Consider the following 27,913-nt stretch of genomic DNA (forward strand, 5'->3'; position numbering starts at 1 on the left):
TGGCCTAAATATAGGGATTTTTTATAATTATTTTGGTATTTTATTTAAATATTTCTACTTAGGTGTGTGTTTTATTAAACCTATGTACACCTTCTTTCATCCTCTTACACCATAAGTATATTTTTTGCCAATATGTACATATTCTAACCTCATTTTTTTCCTTTATACAAATCACTCCCACATTTTCACCCTCACCCTCGTGAAAACAAAAAATTGATTTCTACTCATTAGTTACGTTTATTATATTATTTACTTGCATACCTTTTCCTCTTTCATCCAAAATAATTCAAGGAGGGACCATATCATATGATTCCAATATCTTTCCATATCCATAACTCCTCCATATTATTATTATTATTTTTACTCATTATTCTAACACCATGTGCTCATTGAGCTAAAGTCCATGAATAGTCCATACACTAGTCCCACCATGTATATATTTCTTATTTCACCAATAATCCTCCTCCATGCATGGGTCAAGGGCAACTTGAATGCTTTGTATTATAATATGACAAAGGAGGGGCTCACTCTTGGATGCATTGTACAAATTCAACAAACGAGGGGGCCACTAAAAGACTTTTGTAGGCATAAAAAACAGGCTTTTTGGTGAGAATTTTGGCACCTATCTCCACTCCGAATTTGGAGCGGTGGTCAAAAGAGAAAATGTAGCCCACGCTCTGAATAATCACCTCAAATGTTTTCATGATTTTTGGAGCTACCAGCGGTGAGCTATGATTTTTTGAGTGGACCCCAGTCTGCCCACTTTTCTCACAAGTAGCCCTTAGTCTTCTCTCACCCTTCCACACACCTACTCACTCTTACACATCCCTCCCTCTCCTTCCCTCACTCAAACCTGCAATTTCCATGGCTTCTCCCACCCTCTTCACCATTACCCTTCTCTCTCATCCCTATAGTTCTTTTATGAACCTCTACATACATACACCCTCTCCATGTCTCTCTCTATTGCTTCTATGTTACAATTTCATTTACCTCTCCTAAAATATCTAAAATTCAGCATCTTAACCATGATAACTTCTGCAAATTGAGGATTTTTCATCAACAAATCCTCTTTTCATCGTGGTGGTCAACCGTGGCGGCGGCGTAAAGAAGCGAAGAAGAAGAAGAAGACCAACGGTCATTTTTTCCACAATCTACACAAGGGTGAGTTCAAGCTTCTTCAAAGCTTCACCATCTCAATGATTCTCTTTTAATTCACCCCTCTTCCTTCATCAAATCAACTCACTCTACCCATTGTAAATGTAACATTAACTTTCTAGTGATTACTAACGACTAACATACTAACACAAAATAGCATTAACCTAACCATAAAAGACACCTCACCTCAAGACATGTATAGTAACTCTCTCTCTCTCTCTCTCTCTCTCTCTCTCTCTCTCCCCTTCCTTAAAACTTACTTTCACCTTATCTACCATCAATAATGCTCTCTTTTGAGCCCACACCCATGACTCAAGCAGACAAAGAAGGCCCGCAATGTTTTGATATTCAAAAAAATCATAATCCCGATTTGTTAGCTTGTAAATTAGGATTTCCAATAATCTTAATATGGGGTCTCCAACCTATAAATAGGCCCCTCTCCTTCTTGTAAAACAACCTCCAATATCTCACATAGCACCCCAACACTCTATGCGTGAGGAGAGACTTAGGTGTAGCAACCACTTGTGAGCTTCACTCTTGGTGTGAGAGAAGCCTTCAAGCTACACATTGTAAGTGAGAGAGCGTGAGTTCCACAAATCTCAAAACCACTATTGTATATGCTCCTTCATCATCAATAAATTGAGGTTTGGTGCATCAAAGGCGTGATTCGACGTTCAAATCTTCATCCTTCCATTTGTGCAATACGGTTCGGTGAATTCAAGGTGACTTGTGTATTTTGAGTTTTTATCGGTTGATCTTGATTTAGAAAGTGTTTTAGTGTGTTTTTTCATTGCCATTTTTTGTCCATTGTAAGAGGGTATTGTGGTGAGAGGTCTCCCACACCCTAAGACAGTGTGTGTGTTTTGGCAATGTTTAGCAATCACTAAGCATTGAGTGAGTTTTATACAAGTTCTACGATAGCATCATAACGAACCATCTTCATTTTCAAGTCACAAATAAGGTATTACCCAAGATCCTTTTCTCTCTCTCTTCCCTTTGCTCTAGCTCTCTTTGGTCCAGTTTGTGTGTGTCTTGGTGTGAGGTTGTTTGTGTGTTTTGTGTGGTGCATCTTCTTGGTTGTGCCAAAATCTCTCTTGCGTCCTAGTTCGCATACCATAACTAGGTGGTGCCCCTATCTTGTTTGGGTTTGGCTGTGGGTTTGTTGTTGTGTTGTGCTTGTGGTTGCCCCAGCACCAATTGAGCAGCACGGGAGCCTTGAGGGGTGTTTAGAGGTCGCCTCTCTTGTTGCCCGCCCCGGACCGCCTCAACATATACAGACACAATCAGATTTTTGGATAGGATTTCTCTCTCTCTCTCTCACTCACACACACACCCACACCCACACACACACACACACACACACACACACACACACACACACACACACACACACTTTTTAAAGAGTCAAGTGTGGATTCTAAGTGATTTGTATGGTTCTTAGAGAGAGAGAGAGAGAGAGAGAGAGAGAGAGAGAGAGAGAGAGAGAGAGAGAGAGAGAGAGAGAGAGAGAGAGAGTACATTGAGTTAGCTCCCAAGTTGTTCCTATAGCTGTGGGTTGCTTGGATGTAAGATAGAGAGTGTGTGTTAATGGAGAAAATGCTTGAAAAAATATCTTGAATGCAAGATAAGGTGATATTAATATGCATCTTTAATATATGTGTACATGATGTGGATTGATAGAATACTTGTATGGACTATTTCACCTTTTGATCAATGCTCAAGTAGATGTCTGATTAAAAACCAAACACTTTTGTTCATTTGTTGTGAACACATACGGACATGCATGCATGTAGACGCATATTCATGTATGTATGTAGATATGCATTCTAGATGTGGCATGCATACTTGTATAGTGCACTATGCAAATAAACCTATATGTATGTAAATATGCATTCAACATACATGCATGTATACTGTAGTGCACCATGCATATATTCCTATATGCATGTAGTATGCATTCAACATACATGCATGGTAGATACAAGTTTGCATGAATAGTATTAATGCACACATACATATGTAGATGCATACAAATATGTATAATACACAAGTGCACACATGCATATGTAGGTGCACACATATGTGTGTATAAGTGTTACCCTGGCCAATGCAATGGTTCAAGACTTTTGAAATTCCAATTTGGGTTTTTCCTAATCTATACAAAAGGCCTCTATCAACGCTTCTATCCTAGATTGGTGCTCATGCTGTTGTATTTGTCCTTTTTCCCTTAACGTTTTCCTTCTACATTTCAGGAGCATATTCACAAGAGGCTAATATACGACAACATTCTGATTATATAGGCCAATTTTGCTTCTCGTGGACAACAAAGATTAGGCTAATCAAGGTATGGTCTTTTTATGCCCTTGATAAAAGGCTAAGTATTCATGGATGAAGTATTTTGAAACAATTAGGGTTGTTGCAGTCAAATGTCGTCAACAAAGAAAGAATATATGTTGACCTCGAGAATGCTCCCTTATTTAAATGAAATAACCATGCTCAATCTAATCCCCAAGTTATAAAGACTTCAAGAGAGATGGGGTTGAAGAATATCGACCTTTGGGTTGATGGCTCTATTTATCCCATTGATCCTGTCCATAATCAACGTCCAATGTTCTCAGGCTTATCAACGTTTATTAAGTATGTTTGTGAGGGAGAAAATGGTCTACTAGGATACATTAGGCGCCTCAATGATCAATCTTTGCACATGTTTATGAGGTGTCAAAGTGCTTTACATGCTCACGGTTTGATCAATCAAGAATTGTCTAGTAATCTCCAACAAACTCGAAAGCAAATTCTTGAGAAGGGAAAGGAGATTGAAGAGTTACATGAAGTCGTTCATGATGTCACAATTCAAAACGAGGAGTTCAAACAACAATTGGTTGTGCAAGAGAAAGCCAATGCCAAACTAGCTAAAAAGTTACAGAATATCACTATATTTGGAGCACGAGAGCGCAAGCGATCACTCAAACCCATCAGCAAACTCGTACAAGGTGGTGGGCAATGGAAGAGACGAGTTCAAAAATGCAGGTACAATCACTCTTATGTTTGATGTATTATTAAGTTACGCTTTCAATGTCAATAAAAGTATGCAATGCAGGTATGTTCAAGAAGAGACCTTGGGCGGAGAGGAGCTAGATTCGGTTGTTGCAAAAGTCATGACCAAGAAAATTATTGTCATAGCAATAGAATGTCCAAAGTTCAAGTCTGTGTGTGAGAACATTGCTGAGAGATCTTTGAAGGATATCTTAAATCAAATTTCAGCAATGGATGCACAAAGCATATGTGATTAGACAGGCATGAGCACTCGAACATATGCTCAAGTATATCATACTCTAAAATATGGGGTAGCACGAGTTCTTAAGCAAAAAAGAGTTAATATTCTTCCACAACCTACGAAAGTGAAGCAAGCTAAGGCTGATCTGGATGCACAAGTCTTGGAGCTGGTGGGGATGCCTAAGCATGTTTGTAGTGTGCACAAGATAAAATCAGCCATGGTTCGGTATTATGACATGAGTGTAAGTGAATGCATGGGAAAGCTAGTGCTTGTGATTAAGTTAGATGAGAGTGAGATCATGAAAGGTTAAAAAATGGAAAGAGTGAGTGTGACTTTGATGAATCGTGCTCTTAGTGACAATGTTCCCAAGGAGAAGCAGTTTAGCGTGCAATCTGACAAGAACATATGGTGGCTTAGTGCTTTTCTTGTAAGTTTTTGTATTGAACATTTGTGTTATTATGATCAGCATACTATTGGAAACTTATGCCATGGAATTGTAATATGCAGGTTCCAAAGGAAACTCATGAGATACTTAGTCTATACTTCAGCCAAACAAGTATCCCCTCCATCATTGATCGACAATCTCATGACGAAGACTTGGTTGTGGAAGGATACGGAGTATACGCCATAGAGTGGCATCTTGCAGGTGATTTGAAAACTTTAAAGTGCATGTTTGGCATATCACAAAGTGCATTTGCAACGTTTCCATGTCTATACTGTATGCGAAAGAGGGTAACAGGAGTAGACAAACGAAAAGTCTGGAAGAAAGAAGGGAGTCGAAGTAGGTGGCCACCTCCAACGTGTGACCAAGAGGATCCTAAGTGGGATCCAATTCCTTTGGTTCGTGTGCATATATGTACACTTCATGCTTTTGTGCGAATTGTTGAAAAGCTTGTGTATGAGTACATCAGTTTTGCTTATAAAATGCAACCACAAGAGGAAGCTGATGCAACTTGTAGAAAGATAGAGAAGGTTTTGTCAGAAGTTCCCTTGCATAGAGGGCAAGTAAGAATTGAAAAGGATGATAAGAGATTTGGAAAGAGTGGAAATGTTCCAAAGAAGCCGTGCTTTGGCGGAGCAAAGGCTAGGAAATTCTTATCTGCACCTATTGACGATGATGGTGCATTACTAGTTAGAGAGCCTGAGAAGTTTGAGTGCTGGAAGAAGCTGCATGCAGCTGTTCTAGATTGCAGCAATAGAGGGCAATCAAGACTGGCCAAGGCAAAGGTATGTTTAAGCTTAAATATCCTAGCTCCGCTACTTCAGAGGCTGAAGTTTAGAGGTGACGATGCTAAAGAATATATCCGAGCAACATGCAACTTCCATGATGATGTTGGGAAGGCTTGGACGTCTTATGCAATCACTCATTATATGGTAAATACATTGTTTTCAAGTCTTGATTTGACATAATCATTGTGCCTTCACATGTGTTAATTGAGATATATTTGTTTACAGAACGTTCTTGAGGTGCATACCCCATACTTTGCCAACCAAGGAAGTTTGGCAATCTGGTCGACTCAAGGGATGGAGAAGTCGCATTGGGATGCTCGTACTAGATATCAAAGGAAAACAAACCATGGAGGTGGACTCAACAATTCCCAGAACAATCCAATGCATCAACTACTGAAATGGTTTTATCAAAAGATATGTGTATCCAAGGTCAAAGCAAGTCAAGCTACTACTCAAACAATCGAAGATCAAGAACAATGTGCATCACAACGTGCAGCCAAGCGTGCACGATATGATTCCTCAAATGCCAAGGAAAATCATGCTCAATGGTTGGAAACACGTACACGAGAGGGCAGCAGATGGCTACCAAGGTAGCTAGAGGAGAGAGCATGATGGCTAGACCAAAGCATAGAGCAAGGAAGCTTTAACGACGCGTTAGATATCAAGGATCAATTATTATAGGATTTCCTTATTTGAAAGAGGTTGTTCACACAATTGTTTTGAGGACAGGTGCTCTTTACTCATCCACCCCTTTGTATGCATCATCCTGTTTAGATCGATGAAACATGTTTTTTGCGGGTTCATAAACATTTCATTATGTAATCTCTATCAAGTTGAGTAATGGTATTGTCAATGTAAGAAACACGATTCACGCATTGGATCTGAAATCTTATGTACCATCCTCTTGATATCAATGAAGCGCATGTAATCTCTACCAACATGATATTAATGTTTTTGGTGCTAGTAATTCACGCATTGATCTTGGCACAAGTGTGTGACAGATTGGATCTTGAATCTTATGTACCATCCTCTTGATATCAATGAAGCACGTTTTTTGTTGGTTCTCTGTTATGTAATCTCTGCCAACTTGATATTGGTGTTTTTGGTGCTAGCAATTCACACATTGGATATGGGATCTTGGCATAGGTTGGTTATAATCTATGTGTTTGAGGACATTGTAGTTCATTAAGAGACTTCTACAATCGCACAGTTGACTTCTTGGCCCATCGTATAATTTATATCATCGAATGCTCCTTTTTTTCTGGCAACATTTGTGCATTTACTTGTGATTGTCACTATTGATACATGAGGATTGTTTTGTTGTTTGATGCTCGTTGACATTTAGTTATATTTTTTTGTATGGGAGCGAGAAATGCTATTGGAAAGCTTAATCAAGTGAATGTGTGTCAAGAAGCAGGTGCTGCTTCCATCTTGAGAGCTTGACATACCTTGTTTTCTCTAGGTGCATTATATTGGCTGGAACAAATGCAGTGCAAAGGTAGATCATTAAATGCTTTCACAAGTTTTCGCATCTTGTCAGGATTTGGCGATGTACTACCCTCAAAGCGTGCCCTTAAAATGTATGGTCAAATGATGTACATGAGCAACCAGTATTGATGTTACCAACTATGGTGAGCTTGTTTATGCAAGGATGGTGATGATAAACATATTGATGGCAATGCTGACGACTTGTTGTCGTTGTCTATCAGGGGTGGTAGCACATATGATGGTGGCAGCAATAAAATTTCTTTGTGAAATATGACATGGATTTTGATTGTGATAATGATGACAAGGAGAGGCTTGAATTGCTGGATAGGCAGTCAGAGACAAGCAACCTCTGAATTCATAAACCTTTAAGGAACATCTGAATCCATAAACATTCTTCTGTTGCGATTGCAACAACCTCGTTTTTTACTTCACCTGAGGGAGAACCTGTTCGAGGGATTTGCTGGATAGTGCTTGACAATTGGTGGCAGTATAGGAATGAGTGGAGGAACTTTTAGAGCAGGTTGAGGAACGCATGGAGCAGGCATGGTGGGATGAGGCTGAGGATCAAAGGGAGCACACCAAGTTACAGATTCAAGTGGTGGTAATGAATTGGCTATAATGACAGTAGTCGAGCTCGATTGTTGGATCTCTCACTTGATTATGGAGGTACAAGGCAAGTAAGGGCTGATCATGAGTGTGTGTCTCTGATGTGGTAGGAATAAAATATAAGGAGTCTTCTTCAAAGATAAGGCCATAGCTAAACAAAAAGTGACAAGTCGTTGGATTAAAGAGTCGATAGATTTTACGCCATGCAGTTCATCATAGCTTGCAAAGATAGTCTTGGTGGTCTGGTCTTGCAACTTATGTTGACTCTCAGATGGAACAAAAGCATAAACAACAGAGCTAAAGACTCGCAAATTAGAATAGTTAGGTGGCCTTCCAAACGACAAGGTATGGAATGGCGGCTATGTCATCAGAGTAGTGTCTTGGATGTAGTAGATTGTTGAAAATGCTTCTTCCCAAAAGGACTTCGACAATCAACAATTTTCAGCATACTACTAGCAGCATCTGCAAGACCCAAGGGTGCGATTTTCTCGCTCAACTAAACCATTTTTCTACAAATTAGAAGGCACGATGAAGCGTTGTTGGATCCCATGTTGACGATAAGCTTAGGTTGCTGTCAGACTGTGTGGACATGCCTCGACAGTCAGCGGAAGGCAGTGACATGGCACATAATCATTGATGGACGTTTGCCCCCAACCAAGAAATTCAGTTTCGGGCTCACCAGGCCACCCACTCCCTAGGCAAACAAAGAGACTCCGTGATGCACACTCTGTGGACTCGATTGAACGCAGGATTGACGACACAAAATCAGAAGTCAATCTGCTAAACCAGGACAGCTCGCAGTACCTAACGTGCAGTCTAAATTGCATATTACCCAAGCTCAGAGTGGGCGTGGACAGTCTGAATCCACCCTTAAAAGGCATGAAATGTATATCTACGACCATTATCAGCTTGAAATAAGAGAAATGATCTACTTAGTTGGTTTTAACAAGCTAAGCACAAAACAAGGAATCACAATCCAATGTTCAAACAAGAAACCATAGGCATTGAATCACATATAGCTCTTTGTTGTGACTCGTAGTAGCAAAAAACCATGGAAATCACAATGACAAAAGCATGAGACACATACTTAGTGATACAAAAGAGAGTTTTTTAATTACAAAAAGGAGAACATTGCATGATTGGCTACATTCTGCACTACATTGCAGTTTCCAAGTTGGAATAATCAAATGATAAGTAGACCTCAATTTCAAAAGGGTTTAGGAGTTTGGACTAAATACACATTGACCACTTGACAAAAAACTGCATCCACATGAGCCCATCATGGAGATTCCACTACCTTCAGAAAGTGTGAAGCCAAGCATTGGCTACTAACAACTTTGTTCTCATTACGAATTCTAATCTTCCTAACATCCAGTTGGAAGAAAAAGTGTACAGGTGGGTTAGGCATAGTGAGAATAATCTCTTGTCGAATGTTAGACAATGGACAATCATCCTCTATCTGCAACATAAATGGTTCTCGTCCTTCAAATACAAGGCTCAGCTCCACAAATGCAATGTCTCGTGTATCTTGATCAACACTATTCCATTCTCCATTCACAACAATCTACATCGTTGATACTTGAACACCATGCAAAGGGTCTGTCGCCCAATGAAATATCTGTAAAGAACATAATAAGGAAAAACCATAAACTTAACCAGCACACACAAATCAAACACCAATCAAAGTAGCATTTTCTTACCTGAAAACAACATCCTTTGAAGAGACCCGACATTCTATCGTTTCAAGATCTGATGATGCCTTGTAGCCCCAATTCTTTCCAAAGGTCTTACATAGCCACTCTTCACTCAGATTTTTCATGATGTAAGTGCAACGAGTGCGGTGTAGTCCGACACATGATTTAAAAATATGCCCAAAAATAACAATTGGGATGAACCAATTCAAAGAACCTATGCTAGGCTTCATTGCATTGAGTATGTCCACAGAAAGCTTAGGAGTGCAAGTATGTAAAATTGAAGAGTTACATGCCGGCCACTCTCGACTATCCAGCTTTGGTAAAGGCAATGGTTCTAAAGTGCCATATTCATATCTACCCTTGGGCACGATGTACTTAGAACTATAGAAGAAGATTGCTTCATCTGCAAGCTGCCTTGAAGATTTTCCTTCGTAAAGAAGCTTACCTATCTCAACATGGAATACATGCATAACTTCTGTGAAGCATTCAATCCTTTGCCATTCAATGCTGTCAGAAGGATAAAGCACTGCACAAAACAAAAGAGTGTTCAATACCAGAGAGAGAACCCAAAAGAAACCATCGAACAAACATAACTCACTGTTTGGCATGTGACGTTGCATCTGCACTTTGGGATGCACACGAATATCTTTATGTAAGAATACATGCTGCACCAATGCTTCATTCACAAGTTGCAATCTAGTTTTACGTTGTCTAAAAGAAAGTATTCTCGTCTTCCAATGCTTTATTAGGCCAGACACATCCCGAGCACGAACCTTAAATGCCCCTTTTTGGCTTGGGTGCATAGAAACCCAATCATAAAAGTGTAAAATGTCTACAATTCATTCATCTGAATCATTTTTCCGATTTCTTACTTCCATCGACTCAATCATAGATCTTCTTTCCATAGTTGGTTCTGAAAGTCAACACAATACTCTAGATGTCAACACAATACTCTAGATGTTAGCAAGCATATTTATTAAACCCTATCTACGTAACATATAACACAATATATGGATTGCTAGGTAACTTATGCTTACGCAGTGCTTATGGAGTGACCAGACTGAAGGGAGACTTCACTGACCGTTCGATGCACCCTCTTGGGCTGATGTAAATGATGCTAATGGTGCCTCATGGAAATGGGCTGATCTGACCAGACCTTATGCTTATGCAGTGCTAGTACCTTCTGAGTGATGAACCTAAAGGGAGACTTCACTGACTGTTCAATGCACATTCTTGGGCTGATGCAAATGATGCTGATGATACCAAACTACTAGGGAAGCAACCTAATTTGATGGAGGATGATATGACTCAGTTACTATAGGTGGGAATAAGGGCTGATACTCAAGAAAAATAGGGATGAACTAATGGCTGATTCTATGGCTGAAAACGCAGACGCTTGAGAGGATGATCTTGCATAGCGAGCGAGGAGGAGATCTAGAAAACCCAGATTCTCATGGAGAGGTATGTAAATCATGCAAGTGATGAATAACTTATGGGAAAATGGACTGAACTGAGGGAGGATGGTATGAGGCTAGTGTAGATAGTTTCTAGGGATGATAACTCAAGAAAAATAGGGCTGAACTGATGGCTGAATGCTATGACTGAGAATGTTGAAGCTGGGGAGGATGATATGGCATGGGAGCTGAGATGGTTGTGCCATCTGGAGTTATTGCCAACCATTTCCCATCCCTCTCTTGTGTTCCAAAGCCATTGTCTCTCTTTCTCTCTCCCCTTTCGCTGCTACTCACTCTGACATGGTATCAGATCTCTAGGCCAGAGGATCTGCCATCGCCCATACACAGGAGGACCTTACAGAGTTTTTCATCGCAAAGGATTTCTCTCTTTTCCACCAGCATTTTTCAGCCAGCGTTTCTGCCTTCAAGCATCAGTGTTTTTTGCCTGACCACCAGCATTTTTGGAATCATCTGCTCCTTTGCCTTGCCCTCTTCATCGCTCTCCTTTCCTACCCCCATCGCACCATCTGCTGCTCCTCTTTACACCTGCATTTTCAGCTTGTGATAGCCCAGCATTTTGTGCAACAGAGAAGCCCACTATTCACCAGCGTTTTCCCACTCTACTTCAACATTTCCTCTGTGATCTTGGACAGAGAGAGCACGGACTCCTTGCCCCTTGGTCTCCCTGCTTGGAAGCTCAATAAGCACGTGACTTCTCGACATCTTTTCGACCATCTATTTGCTGATTTTCAGCCTGTTTTGGTGTTATTACAGCCCTTACCTCTCTCTCTTGGCATCGAGTGATTCCCTCACTACGTGGATTGCTCAACCTCTGCTTTCCGTGGAGTTTCAGCCCCCTTCTACAACGTTTTCAGGTTCGGACAGCACCTTGACTTTGCTCCCTTGGCATCCCTTTGGTTACCCCTTGCCTCTCCAGTCACTTACCCTCACTTTGCGGTCATTTGGTGTTTCCTTGACGCGGATTCTCAGATCTTCCACTTACTTTGCTTCTGATTCTTCACTTGAGACTTCTTTCTTGCTGATTATTTGTCTGTAGATATGGCAGTTTACCCACCATGCCCATCTTTCCTCACAGTGAAAAGCTTGATGGCTTCAATTTCGTGGTCTGGAAGATGAAGATCATGCGGCTCAACAATCCTGCCAATGTCGTGTGTCCCGGCCTTGCTCCCGCATCTACTGCTTCTACATCGACATCACCATTTGCTACTACATCTGTTAGTCTACATGCTGGCTCTTCTGCGCCTACAACTTCTTCTACTGGTACTGCTTCTGGCGGATAGATCCATAATGCGCTGCCATAAAAGCGATGAGAATGCTCCTCCGTGCGTACTTCCTGTAGAACCGTGTCTGAAAGGTTCAGAAGGAGAAATGTGTACACTCATCTATCAGTGTCGATCCAAGCATCAACATCAGTCTGTGTAACATACCTAGAAGTGACCACGGGCTTGATGGCCTTGGTACAACCGGTAAGCCAGTCCCAAAGTCCATTGTAGGTGATGAGTGTCTTGATCTTCATCTTCCATATGTTGTAGTTGGAGTTGTCGAGTTTAGCCATCTCTGAGAAGACCGTGAATCCATAGCCACTTGACCGGCCATGTCTCTGTGTTACTCCGTGCGGAAGCGTATGCCAGAAAATCTTGTGTAGATCAAGTCGATGTAAGGGTACCATCTATCCAAAGCTGTAGCAGTCCAAGATAACCGCTAAGACCACCACTAGATGGTGCCCGGACAAGCAATGGATGATTCTACCACATTGGGAACAAAAGTCCAGCCTGCTGTCCACCTAAGAAACAACTGCCAAGGTGCTAAAATCGCTGGTGTAGCGCTGAAATCAGTGTGCTCTTGCGCCACCAATCGATACGGGAGCATTGCAGAAGTCGGTTTTGAGTATCCCTTGAGTGTCCCAGCCGTCTAGTGGCTGAAAACAGAGAAAAACAGCAAGTAACAAATGTCAAAAATAGTGTTGATAGAGCGATGTATACCTGTGGAAGGAACGGGGGCCTAAGAGGTAATGGAGGGGGGCACTGGGAAAGACGAGACCTGTAAATCCTCACCTTTGAAGCTAGGAACACTCAGACCAAACTTGAAAACACAGCAAGAGTCTAAGAACTCAAGCAACCACAGAAGAGGTTAATGCCTCGACGAAAAACTCAGGCAATGAGGTGGTAGGGAATGAAGAGGAATCGCTGAAAATGCAGCCGATGGGTCCTCTGCACTGCTGAAAATGCAAGCACCTGAAAACGCTGATAAGGGAGGAAAAAATGCTGGAGTTGTCCCCTGTAAAATGCTACTAGGCAAAAACACTAGAATTGAGGCCTAAGAAACGCGAGGCTGAAAACGCTGGGGCCTGTGAGCAGTTCTTCGTGATGGAATGCTGTTGTAGGCTGATCGCTAGCCTCCCCATGCTCAAACGGTGGTAGATGAGTGCTCCCCTTCTTCTGGTGATGATACCATGTGAGAGTGGCCATGTGAGAATGGAGAGAGAGAGACTATTTCTCGCCTCGGTTGGCTCAAGATGGAGTAAGGCAATTGGGCATACAGGTTCTCATTGATATATCCTTGTCCATTACTCCATCTTGAGCCATGTGTATCAACCCCAAATGTGGTGAGATATGCCACCTATGGATGTAGTGGCGCTATCACACTCAAGGGGACAATACGGTTGATTTGCGCTACTTTCCTACAACATCTTATCCTACAGATTTGGTCATGAATCCTCTTCTTTAGAAGCTTTTGACTACTGACTCCTTTGATTATTTCTTGATCTCTAGATGAAAAGGGGTGTTAACAAATAGGTCGTGGTTCACCACCACGTGTCATCTCTGATATGCCCCATGGTTGTTTTGTGGCTATGCTCGGCCTTATGCGATACGGTTAGTCGCTCATGTTGGAGACTGGTTGGAGGCCAATGTAATGTGCAACGGAATTGTTTTAACGATTCTTAGCTCAGGATGTATGTTTCGTACAAATTCAAGGGTTCCTTGGTACTTAGTGCTTTGTTAGTTTGTTTACTCATTAAAGAGAGAGAATGGAGAATGTGAAAGAAGGTTCTGAGAGAGAGAGAGAGAGAGAGAGAGAGAGAGAGAGAGAGAGAGAGATGACACCAGATGGGGTCCCAAACCTCCTCCAAGGGCCCCCCACTCCATTACCGAAGTAGTATTTGCTTTAGATTGCACAAATCCAACTACAAATGATACCTTTTGCTAGTTAAATGCTAAATGCATGTGCTATTGGGCTCATCACTGGGTTTCTAATCAGTTCTTTGCGATGAATGGGTTTGAGGCTGGTTCTACCATGCAACCATGCTGAAAACACAAGGCTACTAGCTGATCTGATGCATTTGTTGGTGCTGAGGCTTATCTGATGCACATAGGCTAATCCCAAGGTTGGCGCCTGCAAGAGGGATCCATTTGTAGGGTGATCGCCATGCTCGAAAATCTGCCAAGAAGAGGTAAAAATGACAGCCAGTGGAAAATCGCCTAAGTGCTGATACTGAATCTAGAAAACTCTAGGGTGCTAATCTGCTAATGCTACGGCTATGGTGTTAATCTACTAACACTGGAGTTCTTCTACTTCTGCTCTCGTCTATTGCCTTTGTCTTCAAATGACTGACCTCAGTGCTCTTTTACAGGTTCTAATGTAAGTGACCTACCTAAAATTCTTGCCTTGTTAGTTTATTAATAAATTCACTTAATAGCTATTAATAAGTGACTTAACTGGAAATGGTCGCAATTTGAGCCAGTCTGTCAACTCTAAGTCTATTGGCTCTAACTACTAGATGCCTAACCTGGTGTGCATTGGATTTTGCAATCCTATGTCTTATACAAGGTTCTACATGCTGACAGGTTCAGACACCCACAACCGTATAATAACACTTGAAAACTACCTTGTGAAATCAAAGGGTATGTATGCCTAACTAAATCATATTAACGTGTAGGTCCTTCCAACAGGCTCTCAAAGGTGCCAGATCAATTCCTAGAATAACCTCAGCCCTAGAAGTAGAGCTTTTGCATGTGCGCATAATGCTAGTTTTGCACATGACACCTGTTAGAGTTTCATCTCCAGATGCTCCTCTCGATGCTTTGCACCCTACTTACAGGTTCACACACATCAGGTGCACTGGCCCTTGGTTGTGGGTTGGCCACCTGTACACCTGCTACACAGGGATCTCAGGCACACTTAGGGTATGCATAGCACATTGCTCACTGAGGCTCTTTTGAGCCACTCACAAGTTTTTCTCTGACCCCACATTTGGATGGCTTTCTTTTGCATGGTCGTGGGTGTTTTCTGGTCATTGCCCGACCTTGCCCTCCATCTCCTATATATAGGAGGGAGGGGCCATCTCTTCTCCCCATCTTGTACACTTAGCATTGTACCATCTGGAGTTTGGGCTTGCCAGCCTTTGGTATACGCCCTCTCTTTGTCTCTCTGTGTGTTATCGCCATTGTCTCCCTCTTCCTCTCTCACCTTCCGCTGCTCACTCTGACATGGTATCAGAGCCCTAGGCCTTGGATCAGCCATCGCCATACTTGGAAGGACTTTATAGGAGTTTCCATCGCGAAGACTCGCCTCAACATCCACCTGCATTTTTCTGGCACTAGCGTTTACTCCTTGGGGGCCAACGTTTTTGCTCTCAGCTCAGGGTTTAGGGGATTGGCTTCATCATCTGGACTTCTCCTCAGCAATTGCCCTCCTTTCCCATCCTCATCACACCATCTTGCTGCCTCTCTATGCACCAGCGTTTCAGCCCTACAGCCCTTGCGTTTTTGTGCAGCAGAGAGGCTTTGTGACCCGCATTTTTCCCCCTATACTTCAGCGTTTTCCTCAGCCTACCTTGGCTGGCCGGAGTCCTTCTCCTTGCCCCTTAGTTTTCCTGCTTGAAAGCTGAACAGTCTAGTGATTTTGCCGGTGATTCTCCGACCTTTCCATTACTGATTTGCAGCCTGTTTTGGTGCCACAACGTCCTCTACCTACCCTTCTCGACATCCGGTGATTCATCACTGCGTGGATTGCTCAACCTCTACGTTTTCGTGCAGCTTCAGCCCCCCTTTTGCTGCATTTTTCAGGTTTGGACAGCACCTACTTCTTGCTCCCTCGGCATCCCCTCGGAGTCCCTTTGCATTCCTCGTCACTTACCCCCTACTTTGCGGTCATTTGGCGTTCCACCCGGCGGGGTTCTTCAGATCCTTCCCCACTCTGCTTCTTTGTTTACACACAAGACTTCATCTACTGTTGATTCATTACCTGTAGCTATGGCAACCTACCCCGCCATGCCCATCTCTCCTCACAGTGAAAAGCTAGATGGCTTTGACTTTGTTGTCTGGAAGATGAAGATCATGGTTATTCTTTTGCAGTTTGACCTCTGGACATGGCTTACAGACCCTGCCAATGTCATGTGTCCTAGTCTTGCTCCCGCAATGGTTGCTTCTACATCGACTTCATCACTTACTACATCATCTGTTAGTTTTCATGTTGGCTCATCATTTGCCCCTACAACTTCTTCTATTGGTATTGCTTCTGTTGGATCTGGTATTGTTACACAGGATATGGTGGATCTGTGGCATCTCAACCACTGCAGGGTTTACTCCTTCATACTCATCAATTGTGTGGATAACGTGTTGACGTCTTTATGTTCTCACACTACTGCACATGAGGTATGGACTTTTCTCTGCAACATGTACAAGGCGAAGACACCCGGAAGGATCCTCGCTCTAGAGAAGACCTTGATGGACTTAGACTTCTCATCATTCCCGTCTCTTCAGGATTTTATATCCCGCATGCTTCTGCTCCACGACGAGTTAGTAGCTTGCGGTCTCCAGATCTCTTCCGTGGGTATGGCAACTCGCTTGCTTCTCAAACTTCCCATCGCTTACGAAGCCTTGTTCCAGTCTCTTACCACCTCTCCGTGCCCCAACCCTATCACTTGGGAGGAGCTTTTACCCGCTGTGCAGCATATTGCTTCACACATTCAGGATAGAGCCGCCTCGGAGATCTCTGAGGTTCCACTGAATTGGTTTCTACATACAGTGGGGGTGCTAGTGCTTCTACAGGACCAACTGGACCTACTCCTCAACCAAATAGAGCCACTCATAGGTTTTTTCTGACCCCACATTTGGATGGTTTTCTTTTGCATGGTTGTGGGTGTTTTCTGGTCATTGCCCGACCTTGCCCTCCATATCCTATATATAGGAGGGAGGGGCCATCTCTTCTCCCCATCTTGTACACTTAGCATTGTACCAGTTGGAGTTTGGGCTTGCCATCCTTTTGCATACGCTCTCTCTCTATCTCTTTGTGTGTTATCGCCATTGTCTCCCTCTTCCTCTCTCACCTTCCTCTGCTCACTCTGACAACAGCCAATGTCCAATATGTGTCTTACACCTATATGGAAATGTCCCTCCAATAGCATTGGCATATTTGTTGCGTTCCCTTACTCCTCGATAGCCAACCATCACCCTATTTGTTGGATCCCAAAAGACATCCCCTTTTCAGCCCTATAGTCTCTATCTTGCATCAGCAAGGTTGTTTAGTCTTAGGAATATCCCGATCTCCAACCATCTCTATCACCTGATCAACCATATATACCTAGATGAATCTAGGATAAGCCCAGATTCACCCATAAAGGAAAGTGCAAGGTATAGACCCATGGTAGTCACCCACAAGACAATATAACCATTAGCTTCATCATGCATAGTATTGACTAAATACCATGATATCCCCACTAACATCCTCAGTGCCCAATAGTGGGTGTAGAACTAGGCACTAACATATGCTCCCAAAAAAAACACCACACACACACACACACACACACACACATGAGCATACATCAACACAAAGTTCAACGTACTGAGTTTCTGTCATGACTATGAAGATCAAGAGCAGACTCAGCCATAATGAAGCCTAGCACTAAAGAAGCATTAAATCGAAAAAATTAGCACAAAAATGAGGAAGTTGATAGGGCATACGCACCACAAAAGATCGAAAGAATTAGCACAATATCAACTGGTTGTAACTCGGACGAAAACTTCACAATGTGAAGTCCACGACTAAAAAATATACCTAGATGAATCCAGGATAAGCCCAGATTCACCCATAAAGGATTCACCCATAAAGGAAAGTGCAAGGTATGGACCCATAGTAGTCACCCACAAGACAATATAACCATCAGCTTCATCATGCATAGTATTGACTAAATACCATGACATCCCCACTAACGTCGTCAGTGCCCAATAGTGGGTGTAGAACTAGGTACTAACATATGCTCCCAAACACAACACCACACACACACACACACACACACAGAGGAGCATACATCAACACAAGTTCAACGTACTGAGTTTCTGTCATGACTCCGGAGATCAAGGGAAGACTCAGCCATAATGAAGCCTAGCACTAAAGAAGCATAAGATCAAAAAAATTAGCACAAAAATGAGGAAGTTGATAGGGCATACACACCACAAAAGATAGAAAGAATTAGCACAATATCAATAGGTCGTAACTCGGACGAAAACTTCACAATGTGAAGTCCACGACAAAAAAATATACCTAGATGAATCCAGGATAAGCCCAGATTCACCCATAAAGGAAAGTGCAAGGTATAGACCCATAGTAGTCACCCACAAGACAATATAACCATCAGCTTAATCATGCATAGTATTGACTAAATACCATGACATCCCCACTAACTTCGTCAGTGCCCAATAGTGGGTGTAGAACTAGGTACTAACATATGCTCCCAAACACAACACCACACACACACACACACACACACACACACACACACACACACACACACACACACACACACACACACACACACACACACACACACACACAGAGGAGCATACATCAACACAAAGTTCAACGTACTGAGTTTCTGTCATGACTCCGGAGATCAAGGGCAGACTCAGCCATAATGAAGCCTAGCACTAAAGAAGCATTAAATCGAAAAAATTAGCACAAAACTGAGGAAGTTGATAGGGCATACGCACCACAAAAGATAGAAAGAATTAGCACAATATCAACTGGTCGTAACTCGAACGAAAACTTCACAATGTGAAGTCTGCATGTCCGCTATACGACTAAAAAATATACCTAGATGAATCCAGGATAAGCCCAGATTCACCCATAAAGGAAAGTGCAAGGTATAGACCCATGGTAGTCACCCACAAGACAATATAACCATCAGCTTCATCATCCATAGTATTGACTAAATACCATGACATTCCCACTAACGTCGTCAGTGCCCAATAGTGGGTGTAGAACTAGGTACTAACATATGCTCCTCCCAAACACAACACAACACCACACACACACACACACACACACACACACACACACACACACACACACACACACACACACACACACACATGAGCATACATCAACACAAAGTTCAAAGTACTGAGTTTCTGTCATGACTCCGGAGATCAAGGGCGGACTCAGCCATAATGAAGCCTACCACTAAAGAAGCATTAAATCGAAAAAATTAGCACAAAAATGAGGAAGTTGATAGGGCATACGCATCATAAAAGACAGAAAGAATTAGCACAATATCAACCGGTCGTAACTAGGACGAAAACTTCACAATGTGAAGTCCACGACTACAAAATACACCTAGATGAATCAGGATAAGCCCAGATTCACCCATAAAGGAAAGTGCAAGGTATAGACCCATAGTAGTCACCCACAAGACAATATAACCATCAGCTTCATCATGCATAGTAGTGACTAAATACCATGATATCCCCACTAACGTCGTCAGTGCCCAATAGTGGGTGTAGAACTAGGTACTAACATATGCTCCCAAACACAACACCACACACACACACACACACACACACACACACACACACACACACACACACACACAGGAGCATACATCAATAAAAAGTTCAACGTACTGAGTTTCTGTCATGATTCCGGAGATCAAGGGCAGACTCAGCCATAATGAAGCCTAGCACTAAAGAAGCATTAAATCGAAAAAATTAGCACAAAAATGAGGAAGTTGATAGGGCATACGCACCACAAAAGATAGAAAGAATTAGCACAATATCAACTGGTCGTAACTCCGATGAAAACTTCACAATGTGAAGTCTGCATGTCCGCTATACAACTAAAAAATATACCTAGATGAATCCACGATAATCCCAGATTCACCCATAAAGGAAAGTGCAAGGTATAGACCCATGGTAGTCACCCACAAGACAATATAACCATCAGCTTCATCATGCATAGTATTGACTAAATACCATGACATTCCCACTAACGTCGTCAGTGCCCAATAGTGGGTGTAGAACTAGGTACTAACATATGCTCCCAAACACAACACCACACACACACACACACACACACACACACACACACACACACACACACACACACACACACACACACACATGAGCATACATCAACACAAAGTTCAACGTACTGAGTTTTTGTCATGACTCCGGAGATCAAGGGCGGAGTCAGCCATAATGAAGCCTAGCACTAAAGAAGCATTAAATCCAAAAAAATTAGCACAAAAATGAGGAAGTTGATAGGGCATACGCACCACAAAAGATAGAAAGAATTAGCACAATATCAACCGGTCGTAACTCGAACGAAAACTTCACAATGTGAAGTCTGCATGTCCGCTATACGACTAAAAAATATACCTAGATGAATCCAGGATAAGCCCAGATTCACCCATAAAGGAAAGTGCAAGGTATAGACCCATAGTAGTTACTCACAAGACAATATAACCATCAGCTTCATCATGCATAGTATTGACTAAGTACCATGACATCCCCACTAACGTCGTCAGTGCCCAATAGTGGGTGTAGAACTAGGTACTAACATATGCTCCCAAACACAACACCACACACACACACACACACACACACACACACACACACACACACACACACACACACACACACACACACACACACACACACACACACACACACACACACACACACACACACACACACACACACACACAGAGGAGCATACATCAACACAAAGTTCAACGTACTGAGTTTCTGTCATGACTCTGGAGATCAAGGGCAGACTTAGCCATCATGAAGCCTAGCACTAAAGAAGCATTAAATCGAAAACATTAGCACAAAAATGAGGATGTTGATAGGGCATACGCACCACAAAAGATAGAAAGAATTAGCACAATATCAACTCGTCGTAACTCGGACGAAAACTTCACAATGTGAAGTCTGCATGCCCGCTATACGACTAAAGAATATACCTAGATGAATCCAGGATAAGCCCAGATTCACCCATAAAGGAAAGTGCAAGGTATAGACCCATGGTAGTCACCCACAAGACAATATAACCATCAGCTTCATCATGCATAGTATTGACTAAATACCACGACATCCCCACTAACGTCGTCAGTGCCCAATAGTGGGTGTAGAACTAGGTACTAACATATGCTCCCAAACACAACACCACACACACACACACACACACACACACACACACACACACACACACACACACACACACACACACACACACACACACACACACACACACACACACATGAGCATACATCAACACAAAGTTCAACGTACTGAGTTTCTGTCATGACTCCGGAGATCAAGGGCAAACGCAGCCATAATGAAGCCTAGCACTAAAGAAGCATCAAATCAAAAAGTTTGGCACAAAAAAGAGGAAGTTGATAGGGCATACGCACCACAAAAGATAGAAAGAATTAGCACAATATCAATTGGTCGTAACTCGGACGAAAACTTCACAATGTGAAGTCTGCATGTCCGCTATACGACTAAACAATATACCTAGATGAATCCAGGATAAGCCCAGATTCACCCATAAAGGAAAGTGCAAGGTATAGACCCATGGTAGTCACCCACAAGACAATATAACCATCAGCTTCATCATGCATAGTATTGACTAAATACCATGACATCCCCACTAACGTCGTCAGTGCCCAATAGTGGGTGTAGAACTAGGTACTAACATATGCTCCCAAACACAACACCACACACACACACACACACACACACACACACACACACACACACACACACACACACACACACACACACACACACACACACACACATGAGCATACATCAACACAAAGTTCAACGTACTGAGTTTCTGTCATGACTCCGGAGATCAAGGGCAAACTCAGCCATAATGAAGCCTAGCACTAAAGAAGCATTAAATCGGAAAAATTAGCACAAAAATGAGGAAGTTGATATGGCATACGCACCACAAAAGATAGAAAGAATTAGCACAATATCAATTGGTCATAACTCGGACGAAAACTTCAAAATGTGAAGTATGCATGTCCGCTATACGACTAAGAAATATACCTAGATGAATCCAGGATAAGCCTAGATTCACCCATAAACGAAAGTGCAAGGTATAGACCCATGGTAGTCACCCACAAGACAATATAACCATCAACTTCATCATGCATAGTATTGACTAAATACCATGACATCCCCACTAACGTCGTCAGTGCCCAATAGTGGGTGTAGAACTAGGTACTAACATATGCTCCCAAACACAACACCACACACACACACACACACACACACACACACACACACACACACACACACACACACACACACACACACACACACACACACACACACACACACACACACACACACACACACACACACACACACACATGAGCATACATCAACACAAAGTTCAACGTACTGAGTTTCTATCATGACTCCGGAAATCAAGGGCAGACTCAGCCATAATGAAGCCTAGCACTAAAGAAGCATTAAATCGAAAAAATTAGCACAAAAATGAGGAAGCTGATAGGGCATACGCACCACAAAAGATAGAAAGAATTAGCACAATATCAACTGGTCGTAACTCGGACGAAAACTTCACAATGTGAAGTCTGCATGTCCGCTATATACCTAAAAAATATACCTTATCAACCATATCTCTTGCCTATTTGTAGCCATAGATCAACTACATTGACCATGCGTATTCATCCTCTAGATCAACCCCAAAGAAGTCAAGAGTAGTCCTAAATCAGACCCAAAGAAAATCAACCATCAAAAATCAACTTTTGGCATTAAAAGAAGCCTAGTCTAATCTATGTCAGCCCAAGAAGAGTGCACAATCAATGAGCCAAGTCATCATTTGTCGGTTTGGTTCTCGGAAAAGTACATGCATTGCACGAGAATAAGGTACAATCACTTGCACGAATCGTGTGCAACTAAGAAGACAATACCACCCAGGTAATAAAGTGGGGGTAAATCATTGATAAAGTGGGGATAAATCATTGAGAGGGTTGGTTGGGAGCCATCACAGTGCCCTCGATGAGGCACATATGTGGAAGCATTATATTGAGCTAAAGGTGCTCACGTGGATATGTAATCTTAGTGTGGTGCTCTTTGCAAGGTCTAATTTTACTCAGTAAATCTCAATGTCATCAACCCAAATGATCTTATGCAAAAAATACTCAAAATGAGCAAAGGTCCTGGATAGTGAAACTTCAAGGACAATGCCTAGGCAGTGAAACTTCAAGGACAATGTCACCAAAGAGGAGTGCATGAGCCTTTATTTGAGATCATCGATGCATTAAAGCGGTGGCTAATCCAAGTGCTTATGTAACTTTTGTGCCCTCATCTATATGAGGTATATCCCTATAATAGTGGCATTGGAATTTTGGATCCATTTCTCAAATCCTTGGTAGCTAGCCATCACCCCCTCTCTTGCAGCCCAAAGGTGTCCTATTTTCATACCTCTACCTTTGTTTTGGCATCGGTAAGGAGTCCCAAATCTTAGGCATCCCACCCCAACCATATATACCTAGATGAATCTCGGAAAAACACAAATTCAATCCTAAAGAAAAGTGCAATTATAAACTCATGACTATCAATCTCATTATGTGTAGTATTGACCAACTATTATGACATCCTCACTAACATCATCAGTGCTACCCAATAGTGGGTGTAGAATCAAGCATGAACATATGCTGCCACATGCACACACCAAGCGCACACACACACATGAGCATACACTCATACCATCCCAACCATGTCCATTTCCAGATTGTGCTCTTTAGATGCATCAAGCTAAATCTAAGAGGAACAACAACAACTTTACACAAATAAAGAGAAACAGAGGGTTCCCACCTTGATCTTCACCAATGGCAATTGCTTTGACCTCTGACGGGGGTTCTAGATACACATGCTGACTTCTTTGATGGCGGTTGCTTAATACTCAAAATTCCCCTCTTCAAAGCGGTCCTTACCACTAAGATCCTTGCAAGCTTGATGAACCTTCAAAAGCCAAGCATTGTTTCTGCAAAGTGCAAACATAAGATTCCCCCCATCATAAGAAAAAGTAGTAGCCTTTATGTTATTCTTTATAAGTGACATACAGAGAAGACAGAAAAAGCATTCAAGGTACATATTTCTAGCATCAGCACAAGCTAAGAAACACATAGCAACAAAAGAAACAAGATTGATTGAACAAGATTATGCTCCCTTTACACCACTCTATCTATAACATAAACACGTTGTGTGTATTTTGAATGTACTACAAATTTCAGCTTCTTCTCTCTTGCATGAAGCGTGACTTCATGTAGTTGAAAAGCGACAAACTTCAGCCTTCCTTGTGAATATATGCAAAGTTTTCATTAAAACTTAGTGAAGGACATCTTTTCTCATATAGAGGCAAATAATCAATTCTTATTTTAGTGTTTCTGTACTCAAGGTGGCGAGCAGCTTGTGGTCTTGGTTTAGTAGATAGAGAGAGAGAGAGAGAGAGAGAGAGAGAGAGAGAGAGAGAGAAACAAGTCTAAAGGTGATAGTATGGCTCTACTGCAGAGAGTAGACTACCCCTTTAATCACACACACACAGCTTAAGCAAATGCTTGTATTAGATACGACAAGGGAAAAATGAAAAATAAGAACAACATATAACTTCAGCGTACAACTTGGAGAGAGAGAGAGAGAGAGAGAGAGAGAGAGAGAGAGAGAGAGAGAGAGGTGTTGCATACCCTAGATATTAGCAAGATGCGACAAAGCTTCTTCTATTGCCACCATAAATTTAAAGGAGGAGCTGTAATGGAAGCGCAACAGTGATCATAGGTGGAGAGGAAAACGTGAGTTTGGAGATGGGGTTGTAGAGAAAATAGAACAAAGATTGGAATTATAGAAGAAGAGCTCTTTTTCTGGATTGTGTTCCTGTGGTCTCAAAACAAATCATAATATCAAGTAGAATAAAGCAGAACAACACAGAAGGAGCAAGCAGTCTTAGATTACTTGCTCTTACCTCTCTGTTTCACGAGCTCACAATGACGATGAGCATAGATTACCCGCTCTTTCCTCTCTGTGTGGAGCGTTCTCGTATCTTAGAATGGAGGGAAAGCGAAGCAATTAGAAGCCGTAAAAACAAGTAGAAAAAAAGTGATAAAATCACGAGGCCTACCCATAAGCATTCCTATATGGAGAGAGAGAGAGAGAGAGAGAGAGAGTAAGTATTGTTCCTACGACACCAATTGCAAGCCCACCCCCAAAAAAGGAATATTTTGATGTTCTGAGCTGCAAATTAATAAGGTTGAGTGTAGGCACACCTACTGATAATTCTATTGATTGCTTATTACATTTAAGATTTTTGAGATAAAATGCAGCAATTTGCAAGTTCCTGTCTTAATCTGAACCTGCTTCTACTCTGAGTCGCTACAAGTAAGTAGGTCTCTTCAATCTTTTTTAAGGGTTCATTAAAGGGTATCTGATGAGATGCCTTTAGCAAGCAAAAGGGGAATGTGAAGGAAAAACAAAGGGTTGAAGAGCAACTAGTACGCTAGCTGATGGACGGCGGGCGGACGAGTGGGTGAAAGAAAGGAAGCTCTGGACTGAGGAGGCAGTTTTTGCCAGGACAGGGACGCGCACCTTGTGGCCACGCGGCAGCAAAATGGAAGAGGTTGGGAAAAACGTGCAAATGTTCATTTGAATCATCTCTACGCAGAGATGCAGAGACGCAGAGCAGGGATCGCCACAGCCAGATATGACTGCCGTGATATGCGCGGGCATCATTGTCAAGTGCAGGTGGGCTGGGGGGCCCTTGTAGCTCGCAGCCTCCTGTTCATGCTAACTGATGGCGTCCAGATGGTGCCATTTTCTCCCCATGCAACTGGCGATTCTTACCCCCATGCAACCAGAGCCCTCGTCCTCCGACTTGCAGTATCTACAGATCACGAAAGGAGATTCGATGGAGGGAAGATCCCTGTCAGTATGCCACTTCAACGTCGGCCACTTCATCAACGGTTAGAAATCATCACGGGCAACTGATACAAGCTTATTGCAAGAAGCTGCATTCTAACATCAAGCCAAAACCGTATCTCTCTCTCTCTCTCTCTCTCTCTCTCTCTCTCTCACTTTCATACCACCTCGAATCTGAGGAAGATGCAGAGATGCCAAGGGAGGAAAGAACCCTTGTTTTTTATGGCTCTACTTGTAAAGTTCTGGCAGGAAGGAGGCGTGAGGATGGCGACGATGACGTCGCAGGAGGAAGCCAACAGTGGATTGTGAAAAGTTTATTCCAGCAGCAGTTATTTAAAACATCTCTCTCTCTCTCTCTCTCTCTCTCTCTCTCTCACAAGGTTGGTGTGTGATGAGGTTGTTGAGAGTGAGCTCGAGTGAGGCAGGAAATGGAGCACGAGCATGGTCTGGGCGATAAAGGTGGTTTAAAGAGTGGTATTTTTCAATTTTTGTATAACAAGTGATAAAATCACGAGGCCTGCCATGTAAAGACAAACTTTGAGAAGAGCAAGCATTAAAGCCTCAAGCCTTATTCATTATTTAGTCGGCAGAATTTAAGGTGCAACTTAAACAATGACGAATAGTAGGGGGTATAGTGGCAGCTAGTGGAAGCTCAAGCTGCATGAAAAGTGTTGAGTGTTGATGCTACCACACAATGCGATGCATTGCCATAGTAGTGTAGAGGCAAGTAAAGTATAGGGTTGTATCGCTAAAACTCTATTGCAAAAACCGCATTAGTATGTATGTGAACACAGAAACCCACTTCATAAGAAGAAGATTTAGCAAGCGGTCTCTGAAACCCAGACACGGCATAAATGCATAGTAGCATGTACATGAAGACACAAACATGTTGCAACAGCAATGGCCCTTCATGCGAGCTACTGTTGTCGTGCTTTGGAGAGGCTCAGCAGTTTACAAGCCCTGCAAGAGCTGGGTTTGCAAGCCTTGCAAGAGCTAGGCCAAGGTGGGAAAGGCCTCGTTCTTCTTTGAACCAAAGAAAATCCCACGGGAAATCAGTGGCTTGCAAAACCATCCGGTCCCATGTCAACATATCATGCCCTAGCAGCAACAAAAAGCTATGAATAGGGGACTCAATGACATCCCCCCATGAGCAGGAGCAGGACTTGACTCAATATGATTAGGACATCTCTTGGGCAAGAAACAAAAATCTTAGCACCTAGGAGGTGTTTGAAGACACCCAACTTCAATGGGGGGCATATGTGCTGTGGCATACCCAACATCTCCCCCACATGTCCACCTTTGAGGGTGACAACACCTGTTTCCATCTCCTCGTGTCCTTTTGTGATGCCGACAATCTGGTTGCCAAGCTCAACACTCTCCCTCCCCTCTCCAAGCTCGATGATGAGGATGCTCCCATTTTTGCCAACTTTACTCGTACTCTTGCGTCGTTGCCACTCTTGCGGAATCGTCCAGTTTGACATCAAACCACAAAATGTCCTCTTCTACCACCTCCACAACAACATTGGTGCCAAGGAAGCAATCCTTGTTGACTTTGGCTTGGCTGAAATCATTGCTCCCAGAGGCACTCCACATTGGAGACAAACTTAATAACTCACTATAATCTATGCATTGAGGGGTCTATTTTGAATTAGAATTCACACCAGGCATTCAATAGAAGACAATGCAATTGGAGCTTGAAATGCAAATCCTTGCATATATAAGAAAAGTTGAAGATTAGCAGAAATTTAACCCCAACATTGACCC

At 42.4% G+C, this 27,913-nt stretch overlaps 1 protein-coding gene across 7 annotated transcripts; it reads right to left on the reverse strand.

Moving 5' to 3' along the window:
* Window positions 1-8,927: 8,927 nt before the first annotated feature.
* Window positions 8,928-26,466, reverse strand: LOC147427513 (uncharacterized). 7 transcript variants are annotated; one of them, XM_086496359.1, is made up of 7 exons: window positions 25,820-26,466; window positions 24,056-24,224; window positions 12,350-12,840; window positions 10,529-12,255; window positions 10,046-10,360; window positions 9,454-9,973; window positions 8,928-9,371 (listed from the first exon to the last, which is right to left on the reverse strand). In XM_086496359.1, exons 5-7 carry the CDS (start codon window positions 10,248-10,250, stop codon window positions 9,308-9,310), a joined length of 789 nt encoding a protein of 262 aa, XP_086352485.1. In that variant the 5' UTR covers window positions 10,251-10,360; window positions 10,529-12,255; window positions 12,350-12,840; window positions 24,056-24,224; window positions 25,820-26,466; the 3' UTR covers window positions 8,928-9,307. The 7 variants fall into 7 exon arrangements, with proteins under 7 accessions (XP_086352485.1, XP_086352484.1, XP_086352486.1 ...); XM_086496358.1 differs by having other exon boundaries at window positions 10,485-12,255; XM_086496360.1 differs by having other exon boundaries at window positions 10,485-12,269.
* Window positions 26,467-27,913: the final 1,447 nt, after the last annotated feature.

The sequence above is a fragment of the Adiantum capillus-veneris genome, chromosome 23 (assembly GCF_014529385.1).
Source record: "Adiantum capillus-veneris isolate H3 chromosome 23, ASM1452938v2, whole genome shotgun sequence".
Lineage (NCBI taxonomy): Eukaryota > Viridiplantae > Streptophyta > Polypodiopsida > Polypodiales > Pteridaceae > Adiantum > Adiantum capillus-veneris.